This window comes from Maniola hyperantus, chromosome 16 (genome assembly GCF_902806685.2).
Source record: "Maniola hyperantus chromosome 16, iAphHyp1.2, whole genome shotgun sequence".
Classification (NCBI taxonomy): Eukaryota; Metazoa; Arthropoda; class Insecta; order Lepidoptera; family Nymphalidae; genus Maniola; species Maniola hyperantus.
Genome location: NC_048551.1, coordinates 9,707,206 through 9,719,304, shown reverse-complemented (window position 1 = coordinate 9,719,304; position 12,099 = coordinate 9,707,206). Strand labels below are relative to the sequence as shown.

Genomic DNA, 12,099 nt, shown 5'->3' with positions numbered 1-12,099 from the left:
CGTGTATTAATTAGGTCAGTGGTTGGAATAGTTATAGTGCAAATTATGATTGCAATATTATTGAAAAACTGAGGCGAGCAGGCTACGTTTACGTTTGAAACCGTATCTCTTCCTGTATATTTATATTTGCGATGTTAGAAAAATGCTCATAGGTTACTTACCACCTACCTCTACCTACTAGTTTTTAGTTTAGTTTTAAAATAAATGATGAGGTACTAATTCTATGCATAGTTTTAAAAACAAAAAAATAACACCTTAGGAATATCACTAGATAATTAATACCCAGCGTGGATAACCTAAGGGTTATATTTTTACTGCGATATTTATTTTACTAAACCGATTTCCCTATTATTTAAGGTTCCTACGTAGGTAAGCATACAAGAATTTGCTCCTTCGTTTCGTATGATTGTACTTAGGTACACCATAATACTAATGGGTATCACTACTTAGAATATATTAGATAGGTATAGTAGGCGACAGGTCGAAATGGTAATCGGTGCACACCCGCACAGCCCGCGCGCTAACCCGGTGCGGACGAGCGCGGGCACTGTGCGGATGTGTGGGTCGGCCCCCCGCCTCATACCCCGATTGCCATCTCAACCTGTCGCTTACACCTAACCTACCATAGGCAGCAAAATGTCTAAGCGGATCTACAACAATTTTTGTAGAGCACCTAGGTCCTAGCCATACCATAAAAAATCGGACATTTAACTTTGACTGCGGCATACATTGTCCTGTCTGTGATACTTAATGAGTACCTACTTAATATTATAATAATAATTATTACTTATTATTATTTGTTCGCAAAAAAATCCCAGACAAAGTATTTCCTAATGTGATGCAGCTAAAAATAGAATAAGGTTATTTATTCTATTTGTGTTTAGACTTTAGATATTAAATCGCTTCAATTATGTTTTAATTGCCGAAAACGTGACCAGCATTAAAAGGTATCATGTACCTACTAATAAGAGGTAGTGAGACAAACAGCTTTTTAGTCCGACCTTACTTGGAATTGAAATCCTGTAAGCAATTGAATGTTGACGAGATTGTATCCTGTTGAAACGAACGAAATATTTACGAGCGAGCCATATACAGGATGTAACCAGAATGCTAGCAAAAACGAAGACAGGTGATCCTACTGATGATTACTGATATGATAACACAAAGAAAGGCGAAAAAACCAAAAAAAACCTATATTTTGCAAATAAACTGACGTTAGAGGTCAACGAACGTTGCTTAAGTAGGCCATTCGAAATCAATAGCACGTCGTAGGCGGGGCATTAACCAGAGTTATGCACGCCATACATTGCGGGGTTGAAAAATACCTACTAAATCACTAAAACTACAAAATGAGGCAAATGGTTATTGGTATTGGATCGTGTTTAGGTAGTATAACAATAACGCTACGTTTTTGCTAGCGTTCTGGTTACACCCTGTATAAGCTTGAGGTGAAGCCACAGTTCACGACAGTTGGGGAACTTCTGACAAAAGTCGAGGTTTTGACGTCACTAGCAGGCGTAAAATGTTAGTAGGTACATTTGACAAATTTGACCCTAAAGTAGACCTACTTTTATTTGATTGTACTGATGTACAATCAACGATATGTTAAATATTAGGCTATGGTGATCCATAGCCTACTATTTAACATATCGTCGATTCAGGATCAAGCCGAGAATTCCCTCACTCTAGTTCACTCTGGTAAAGCTAAGTAATAAAGCATTTAAAACGACTTACTCAGTCTCTTCGCAGAGTACCCTCATCAGTCCTCTGCCCCTCCAGTCGCTGTGAGTGGACGCTATCCTGACCTCCACCACAGTGTGACAGCTTTGGTCCAGCTTGTCCCAGATCCTGGCCTCGCGATCCAAATGTCCCAAAAGTTTGAGAATTCGCTTGAACTTTGGGTGAGGGCAGTCATCCGATTTGTCCGTGTAGTCTACTTCCTGGATGACAAAAAGTTACCATTGTAATTACAGACATAAGAAAAGATTATAATAATGGGCCGAAGACTGAAACATCTCTAAAAGCTTCTTAAATGTTACGCGTATTTCTGGACCTTGTACAGTACCTTGGGACCCCGACGGGTCCCAAGGTATTGGAATGACCAAATAAATGTTGATTTATTGGTTCTTCGAACTATGTGCCCTGCCCACTGCTATTTTAGCTTTGTAACCAGTTCAGCTGTGTCAGTTACTCTGACTACAGAGTACCTATAGACAGCTGATTATTTGATATTTCAAAAATCATATACAGAAACAAGCATATAGCTCTCTTAATCGCCCGTTGAGTGACTCTGAGTGACTCTTCCATAAGAGGCTCAAACTAGCGACTATCCCTCAGATTCGTATGCTATCATTGGCAAAGTATACGAAGACTTCAGTCTTCAGGCACTGAGAAATTTCGAAGAGAAAACATCTCGAACTTTTCTGAACCATGTCCAGCTGAGTTGAATTCGGCGGCTAACCTCTGTCGCAATTTTATTGAGCTTACGATAACGGGTAGAGCGGGAATGGAGTAGTGACCTATGTCAAGTGTTTATTGTCCTCTTCCTATCATTATTATTTATAATAGGTAGATTGATACAGATTCTATTATCAAGGCTCCAAGATAATGCTATCCAACCTCAATATAATAATAATGGGTTAGTAGAACAGGTTACAAGCAACTATCTCGCTATCGGCTATAATATCTTCCTGAACCGTGAACAAGACAAATTCTTAGATTATGACGGTAATAGGAATGTAATACCAAAATGGGAAAAAAGGAATCCTTGGTGCCACTTTTTCTATCTCTTCGTCAGTCATTGCTGCTTTTTCAGTAATTCCTATGAATGCTACAGTTTTTTTTAGTAAAACATAATATTCGTTTATCTATCTGGGTTTTTATTCGATAAAAGTTATCCCTTGGCTGCGATCGGACTGCTGACATGGTAGGGAGTGATGATACAGTCGACGCCAGAAGCGGGCTAACCTGAGAGGGATATGGCAGTTTTATGAAACCAGAGACAATTTAGAAAAAATAAATTCTCCAATTGCTCCTGCCGGGAATCGAAACCAGGACATCCCACTTATAATAATTATAAGACACATAACTCTGGCCACTGCGCCATGGAGGTCCAGGTACAGTTAGTTAACTGCGGGTGGGGTATTTAAAGGGTGCGGATAACCAGAGTCCAGACCAGACCAGAGACAATTTAGAAATTATGAATTCCCAAATTGCCCCTGCCGGGAAGCGAAACCGGGACATCCCGCTTATAATTATAAGGCACATAACACAGCGCCAAGGAGGTCGCCAGATAATGTAGACTGTAAAGTAAATAATCACCTTCTCGTGTTGATTTGTTACCTATATAACTAACAATTATATAATTATAGTTGGAAATCATTACACGTCCCGTAAACGTTGACATTCAATCAACACCTGGGCGGAAGTTTCAAGACCTATTACCTTACAATGCCTGCATTTACAGTTGTTAAGCTTAAAAGGTCTGGCAATTATTGGTGCGACAAAGTTATCGTTAGGGCTGATACACACGCACTTCACAACCACAGAATGGTAGGATTTCTTTTAATTTTTAGGGACCCTACCAGAAGGGTGCCAACGGGGCCTTCGCTGTCCATCCGTCCGTCCCTCTGTCTGTCAGCGGGCTGTACTTATCTTTAATTATATTTCTTCGAGCCTCTAAGATGGCGCACATGGCCAGCGTGGTAGACTATGGCCAAAACCCTTCTGACTCTGAGAGGAGACCCGTGTTCTGTAGTGAGCCAGTGATGGGTTGATCATGAGCCTCGAAGAAATGATAGGAGAGATCGGGGAGCAACGTCTTTCTAAGGGCGCCTCCTGCGAGGATCGGGCCATGTCTTAGGATGACGTTGGGATGAATGGGTTGGCTGGATTAATATATTGCGTCAAAGATCAGTTATTTAAGAATGAGTCGCGCCACGCCCACAATAATATAGTATATTGCAGCGGCACCTCCTCCGAGTTAATTAGTTAATGACGCTTTTAATTATAGCTTGTATATTCTCAAGTTTAATCGCATTACTGCATTAACAAGCACATTACATACCAATATAATATATGTATAATATAGAAGATTCCTACTTGATAGGCACTGCTTCTATTTTTTTTTAACTAATCCAAAATTATCGATGCGTATACAATTGATAAACCAAGCGTTTTTTGAAAGGTATTGCAAGAAAGAAAAAGATGATAGTTTATTCCGTACGTATAATAATTGTATAGTCCGCGACAGGTGGAGGCAATCGCGGTATGAGGCGGGGGGACGCCCCGCACACCCGCATGTCACCCGCGCTCTCCCGCACCGGTTCAGCGTGGGGGCTGTGCGGGTGTGCGGGGCGTTTACTCCCCGATTGTCATCTCGGCCTGTACCTATAGTACGCGAAAGGTCGAGATAGCAATTATTATGTGTCGTATAAGTTTCAGTAGCATTTAATCATCTAGCTCGTAACTACGGGACTCAAATGTAGCTACGGGACTCAAAGACATAATCACCGTTTTCGTAAAAGGACTCAAGTATTTCTAGCAGGTTAGTACTCACAGTGTACTCTCGTCTAACAGTTCCGTTGATGACAATCGTCGACAGCTGCTAGCGCTTCTAGCGCTTTCAGCGCGTGAACTGGAAGCAACTGTTGCTCGCTGCTACGGGCTGCTGTTTAGTTCTAGCACATTGGTAATCGTAGCAGTCGTAGCTGACCTCTCGTCTAACAACGTGCTCGTCGACGACTGCTATGGAAGCGCTGTCGGCGAGTGAACTAGACGCGTAGCTAGTTGCTACGGGACTCAGATATTTCTAGCAGGTTGATATTCGTATTTCATAGCTCACCTCTCGTCTAACAACCCCGTTGATGACAATGCCTACGTAGTCACCGTTCTCGTCGACGGCTGCTATGGAAGCGCCGTCACCGAGTGAACTAGACGCGTACTCCTCTAGCTCGTAGCAACGGGACTCAGGTGTTTCTAGAAGATTGATCGTTTGATTCAGGGGCTCGTCGAGGAAGAAGAATCTGGGGACAAATCATGACTTTTAGGTACCTACCTAATTTGCTATAAACAGAATCGTCACTACAATATATAGTTTATTTATTTGAGTCACAGATTTTATCTAATTTATCGTATTTCAAACAGTGTTTTGTCTCCTACAGAAATTTTAATGCCATATATACTGCAGACCCATAGAGTCGTTTGTTTATAGAGGTAAACACATTCTTGAAGTTTTCACTTTACTATGTTTTGAGCTTCAGCAGTTATCCAATAGGCTTCGACTGGTTCGTTCTGGACGTTATAATTTTAATATTTCAGTCATAAAAACTTACTTTCTCAAAAATTCTATCACAGCTTCCTTATCCTTTGGCGTAAGTTTCTGCAAGGTGTATCCATGTTTAATCGCCCGGGGGCGAATATTTAGCTCGGAAAGCTGTTTAGGCAGGTTATCTGCTAACTGAAAACAAAGAAAAACATTTGTTGAACAACATATCTGTACTACGAAGATCACTATTAATAATTAGCATGTCGGTGACGCGATCTTAAGGTTTTTACCCATTCCAAAATCGCCCAACGCGGCTAAAGAAGTTTTGACTTCAAAAAATCATTGTGCTTTTTTCAGAGTACGAAGGTTCACAAAATCTTGCTCTGTCGCATTCGATTTTCAAGTTACTGCAGTTTTTTTTAGTTGAGGTCTTGCAGGCCGCATTCGATTTTTGAATTGAACAAAATATTCTTAAATTTCTTTATTATTTATTATTTTATATCTATAGAGGTTTGTAATAAATTATTTTATTGTTATAATTTTTTTGGAATATTAAAAAATATTTTAACAGTAAGAAACGAAATATAAAATACCACTTGCTCCATGATGCCAACCCACAATTATTACAGGTGGTGACAGACTGACATGGGAATCATCCCATGAGGGATCGTGTTCAAGTGTGAGCTATTGTATGCGTCACCGCAACCCGATATGGGGTAACAGAAGACGTGACAAAGTTCTTTATTGTCATCTTACTCATCATTAATTAAGAGGTGATGATATTGAAACTGGAATATAACTGGAATGATCTAATCCCAACCCCTATCTAAATTAGTGAGGTACGATATTAATGGTTAGTTCTTAAATGTTGGCAGTACAATTTAAATTAGTTAGTACAGCTGCCGCCCGAAAAAAGGTTAAATACGCCCCACTCCTGGGTAAAAACCTTTTTGTCCCAATGGCGGTGGAGACAAAATGGGCTGCTGGGGCAAGGAATCGAAGGGTTTCGTGCGCAACTTCGGCGGAAAGAGGCTGCGATCCGCGCTCGGGGGCCTACCTGATCCAAAGGTTGTTTATTCAGCCATTCAGCGTGGCAATGCAGCCAGTTTGACGGGCACCTTTGGCCCAGGGGCAACCAGGGGCGGACTTTTTGACGTCGTTGTTAAGGAAGGTGTTTAGTAGTTGTAAGTATTGACATGTTTTATTATACATATTGCCTATTTTGATTGCTAAATTATTATTGAGTGTTATACACTCAATAATCCAACAGCATCCAGTACCTTTATAATGAAGCAGCAAGGTAACAAAATATAATTAAGTCTTTAGACTAGTTATACCATTCCTATTATTGTACATTAAACGCAGAGCAATGTACCTTTGTATATAAACAAGATAAAATTATTCATTGTGCCTCTCTCTTATAGAGAGAGAGCCAGCGCGTGCCAGACCTTCGTAATTTTATAAAAGCTGAACGTTTCTCTGTGTATTATCCCCAACACAGGGAGCAACAGTGACTATAAAGTTTGAATCATGGTGGCTTTGGGAGATAACAAAGGAGTAAAAAAATCTTACGTCAACGTATAAAGTTTATTTTTTGTATTTTCTTCGGAATAGTATTAGAAATCACGTAATGCAATAGACACTAATTGTGTCGTGGCAACCTTGGCATAAGATTTTTCACACCCTTGTTAAACACCTGTTATCTCCCAAAGCCACCATTATCCAAAACTCATAGTCACTGATCGTTCCTCCCTGTGTTGGGGACAATACGCAGAGAAACTTTCAGCTTTTATAAAATAATGAAGGTTTGGCACGCGCTGGCTCTTTGTCCATTAGACCCTAAATCACTAAATGTATCAAGGTCCTGACTTGACCCATGAAACAACAAAATGGAGTATCTACCACTTTATTTAACTGATTCTGATGAATATTATACCCTTTAGAATAAAGACTAAGTTTGTATAAAATAAAAGCTTAATTGTTCCGGTAATATTCTGATAGGCTTAACAAAGTAGGTTAGGTCCAATCTAAGTGTTTGCTGCATTTACATAGCATTGTAATTTGTAACAGAGTAAGGGTACGATATTACATACAGAGGTGCGACGAAGCCGTCTAGGCTCTATAGACAAAGCAATCGTGCAATATATCGGATAGGTCGTGAAAAGCTAGCAGACCGACAACGATACGTTCGCATTTAAATAACTAGTATGCAAGTAATAGCTTGTGGTAGCCTAGTGGTTAGGACGTCCGCCTTCCAATCGGAGGTCGGAGGTTCGACCCCGCGCACGCACCTCTAACTTTTCGGAGTTATGTGCATTTTTAAGTAATTAAAATATCACTTGCTTTAACGGTGAAGGAGAACATCGTGAGGAAACCTGCATGCCTGAGATTTCTCCATAATGTTCTCAAAGGTGTGTGAAGTCTGAAAATCCGCACTTGGCCAGCGTGGTAGACTATGGCCAAAACCCTTCTCACTCTGAGAGGAGACCTGTGCTCTGTAGTGAGCCGGTGATGGGTTGATCATGATGATGATGATGATGAAAGTACTACCCGTGCGCGATAAGTTGAGACTCGCCTGGAATGCAACCCTCCGCCCGCTTGCCCTGTAACTTCCCCTCAAGCTCCCGTGTTGTACTGTAGACAACGCCATTTTTTTAACATCTTAGTCTCGTACTTGCTTACGTCACGCAACGACGACGCGCTCCGATTTTTGTCTACAGTACAACCACGCGTCTGTGGCGTCACCGCCCGCCAGGTCTCAACTTATTGCGCACGAGTAGTATGGACTTTAGAAATTTTCGAGACATTACTGAGCGGTGTTTCAGTAGGTATACTCCGGCTAGTTATACCTACATTAAGTTCGCATACAAACTGTCCACTTACCTATTCTTCGTCTAACCCTGACAGTACCTAACATAGAAGGTACAGCATCCGCCTAAAGATTATTATCTGAAGGTTCCACAACAATGACATCAATAGTAAAGACAGCCGGGATCGCCTATTGATTTATGCAGCCAATTTAATTAATTACATATCCATTTACTTGACGACAAACGTAAATATAGTGACGGTTAACATAATTGTAACGGCATTGTATTTATGACACGGATTAGGTTGCTTTAGGCAGTGGTCCGACCGTCGACGATGAACGAGAAACGAGTAGAACCAGAAACTATAAACGAGTTGGCAATCAGCGGGAAGCGAGTGTGTAGTTTCGAATTCACAGTTTTCAGATTTTTCTCCTTACGGCTGCTATGAGACCTGCCAAATTTCATGATTCTAGGTCAACAGGAAGTTCTTGACAGACACGACAGACGGACAGACAGACAACAAAGTGATCCTATAAGGGTTCCTTTTTTCTTTTAAGGTTGCGTACCCTAAACAGGTTTTGTTTTGATTTATTTCTTACGCTTTGACCTTACTTACGCATTTTTATGTCCAATTAGGTACTATTAACCGTAACCATTAATGGTTCACCAGTTCATGTTTGTCAACGCCTGTTCCTATTTATTTCATGGTTATCAATAATAATAAGTAATTAACTTTTTTGCAAATCAGTTTTTATTTGAAGGTGTAGACTCGTAGAGCGACATTTTGTTTACCATGTGTATTGATTAATGATCAATGAATAGAATAACTAGTTTTTAGGGTTCCGTACCTCAAAGGAAAAAAGGAACCTTTATAGGATCACTTTATTGTCTGTCTGTAGTGTCTGTCAAGAAACCTATAGGGTATACCCGCGATCCATGGGAACTCTTTGATTTTTCGGGATAAAAAGTAGCTTATATGTCACTCTCCAGGTCTTCAACTATAGCCACGCAAAAAAAATGACGTTGATACGTTGCGCTGTTGCGACGAGATTGAAAAACAAACTAACAAACTAACAAACCAACAAACAAAAACACTTTCGCATTTATAATATGGGTAGGGATTAGCCGTGTTCCCCGAAGGGATTTCTCATCATCCTCTGTTAAGCCCACTTAGGGTCGATTCACATTATTCACGTTGGCAGCGAATCGAAGCGAAATTCTATTCTGCCACCATTAAAAAGCAAAGTGGGTTCCACAAGCACAGAATATATTACATGTAATACCACGAGTTAGTATTCATGATGATCCAGTGGCCCTACCGCGGTTGTTTGACAGCTACAATGTCACGATCGCAATCATCTCTGATTGGTTAATGCTCGCTCACTATTGGCCACAATGCATTGTTGTAACAAGAATCGCACAAATTCAGCCAATCAGAACAATTGAGATTGTAATAATGATTGATGCAGGTTTTAGACAATCGCCCTACAGGATTAAGATTAAAGATATTTTTTTTGTTCAAACCTAACAAATCTTGACTTGTGCAACCAATTTGCTTTTATTAACGGTCAAATTTTATCCGTAACTATAACTTTATTTTAACCACTTGTCATGAAACTGGACCTTATACACAAATAAAAGCGAAAACAGAGAAACGCGGATAACGAATTTGTAGTATAGGTACCTACTAATTAGAGATTAGTGAGCAAATTAATAGTAATTAATTTAATTAGTAGTAAATGCCTACCTGGTCAAAAAAGGCTGTTTGTTGTTTAGGCTGTAATAAACGCGTGAGTACCTGTCACGCGTTTTAATTTCTTTATCATAAATCTAAAATATTTAAATGATCTTTTACACATTGGTACAACAACTACATTTAACATACAATGAATTCATTTACGTAAATACAAATTATGATAAGCACATGCAATAGATAATAATATAAATAATAATTAAAAAATAATGTGCCACACCACAATAATTTGAATGCAGCAGTAAAACTATTCCCATAATTTATTTTAATTTTGAAAGACATTTCCTAACTCTGGGAACGAATAGATCTCTGCATAGATTTCGAAACAGGGTTTTTAGAATTTGAAAAAACCCGCCAAGTGCGAGTCAGGCTCGCGCAACGAGGGTTCCGTACTACAGTCGTATTTTTTCGACATTTTGCACGATAATTCAAAAACTATGATGCATAAAAATAAATAAAAATCTGTTTTAGAATGTACATGTGAAGACCTTTCATAAATGATACCCCACTTTATATAGTTATCTTACTTCGATAATTGAAAATACTAATTACTGAACTAATGTTCATGACCACAACAAAATTAAATTGTGGTCTAATTAATTTTTTTTGTGTGATGTAACCACAAATGGCTTTCAGATTTTTCCCCGAATGTCTGCTATAAGACCTACCTACCTGCCAAATTTCATGATTCTAGGTTAACGGGAAGTACCCTGTAGGTTTCTTGACAGACCGACAGACAGACAGACAGACAACAAAGTGATCCTATAAGGGTTCCCTTTTTCATTTTGAGGTACGAAACCCAAAAAAATATAGATAAGTACCTACTATTATTCTGTGATGTGTGTATGTGTTTTTTGTATAAACAATATTAAAATGCTCTTAAAAGGCTTCTTTCATTTATAATATAGTGACAACAGATGCCTAGGTAGGTAGCTCATGATCATCTTTCATCATCATGATCACCCCATCGCCTTGAGCGGAGCACGTATCTCCTCTGAGATTGAGAACGGTGTAAACCATAGTCCGCCACGCCTGGCCCAGTGTGGGTCGCACACCTTTGAAAACATTATGGAGAACTCCCAGGGAAGCAGGTTTCCTCGCAATGTTTTCCTTCACCGTTAAAGCAAGTGATATTTTAAACTCCAAAAAGTTAAAGGTGCATGCCCGTGGTCGAACCCCCGACCTACCCCCGAACCATAGGGCTATCATCGCTATGCAACAAGTACCTAGTACCTACCTAATTAAAATTCACATTATGTTACACACTTTTATGTAGGTACCCATACCTATTCGAACTTATATTTTACCCACCGACTAGAGAAATATTTACCTTTAGGTAGGTACTTATATGTATAACAATATTTATCTATGATACGATACAGTACGATAGTAGTCAAGCGGAAATATGTTAATAATTAAAAAAAACTACATAACATTATAAATTATAATAATAGGCACAATTAAGTCATTATCTAACACATAGCGCAAGTCAAATTTCCGGGTATGTACCTACTAAAATTAGAAGTGGAATTGAGTACAAAAACAATGCAGTTATAATATTAATATTTTAATATACAATATAAGCATTGTTTTTCATTCTTAATGCTAGGATTCCGTAGTAAATTATAAAACACGTGGCTTCCTATAGGCCGTCATGTCTGTCTGTCCGTCTATCATAGCAATTAAATTATTTCTATCATTACAGTGGCGTTAGTTCATATTTTGAAAGTATTTTTTTTACCTAAACATGATTAAATATTTTAGGAAAAATTCTTTAATACCTTGTACCAAAGAAAGCGATTATTAGATTTTTTAACAGTGCCTAAGTACCGTTTACTAATAAGTTTATATTTTAAGGGTAGGTACTAGGTTTGACTGGTCACCCGCATCTAACTATACTAGGACCTAATTCTAACACCTATGACCTAATATAAGAATTTAGGATCTTAGTAATCCAAGTAATGTACCTAATTGCTTATTATTATCATATCACTACTTATAGTGAGAGAGAAAATACAACCCCTCAAATAACTTTGGTTTTTATTTAAAGTCGAAGTCTTATTTTTCTTTTTTATTAATAGACTCTCTGATATTTAAAGTATGAATAATCTCTATTTATATAAAAGAAAAAGCTGACTGACTGAACTATTAACGCACAGTTCAAACTACTGGACAGATCAGCCTGAAATTTGGCATGCAGATAGATATGAAGAAGACATCCGTTAAGAAAGGATTTTTGAAAATTGAACCCCTAAGGGGGTGAAATAAGG

General features: G+C 38.9%; 1 protein-coding gene across 2 annotated transcripts in view; it reads right to left on the bottom strand.

Moving 5' to 3' along the window:
- LOC117989307 (arylalkylamine N-acetyltransferase 1-like) overlaps window positions 1-12,099 on the bottom strand; it is a 69,966-nt gene that overhangs the window by 17,586 nt on the left and 40,281 nt on the right. For both annotated transcript variants that reach the window (XM_069503847.1, XM_069503846.1), the window contains exons 2-4: window positions 5,334-5,458; window positions 4,844-5,024; window positions 1,735-1,940 (exon numbers count right to left, since the gene is read on the bottom strand). In XM_069503847.1, the coding sequence (XP_069359948.1) occupies window positions 1,735-1,940; window positions 4,844-5,024; window positions 5,334-5,458 (512 nt within the window). The remainder of the gene's footprint in view (window positions 1-1,734; window positions 1,941-4,843; window positions 5,025-5,333; window positions 5,459-12,099) is intronic.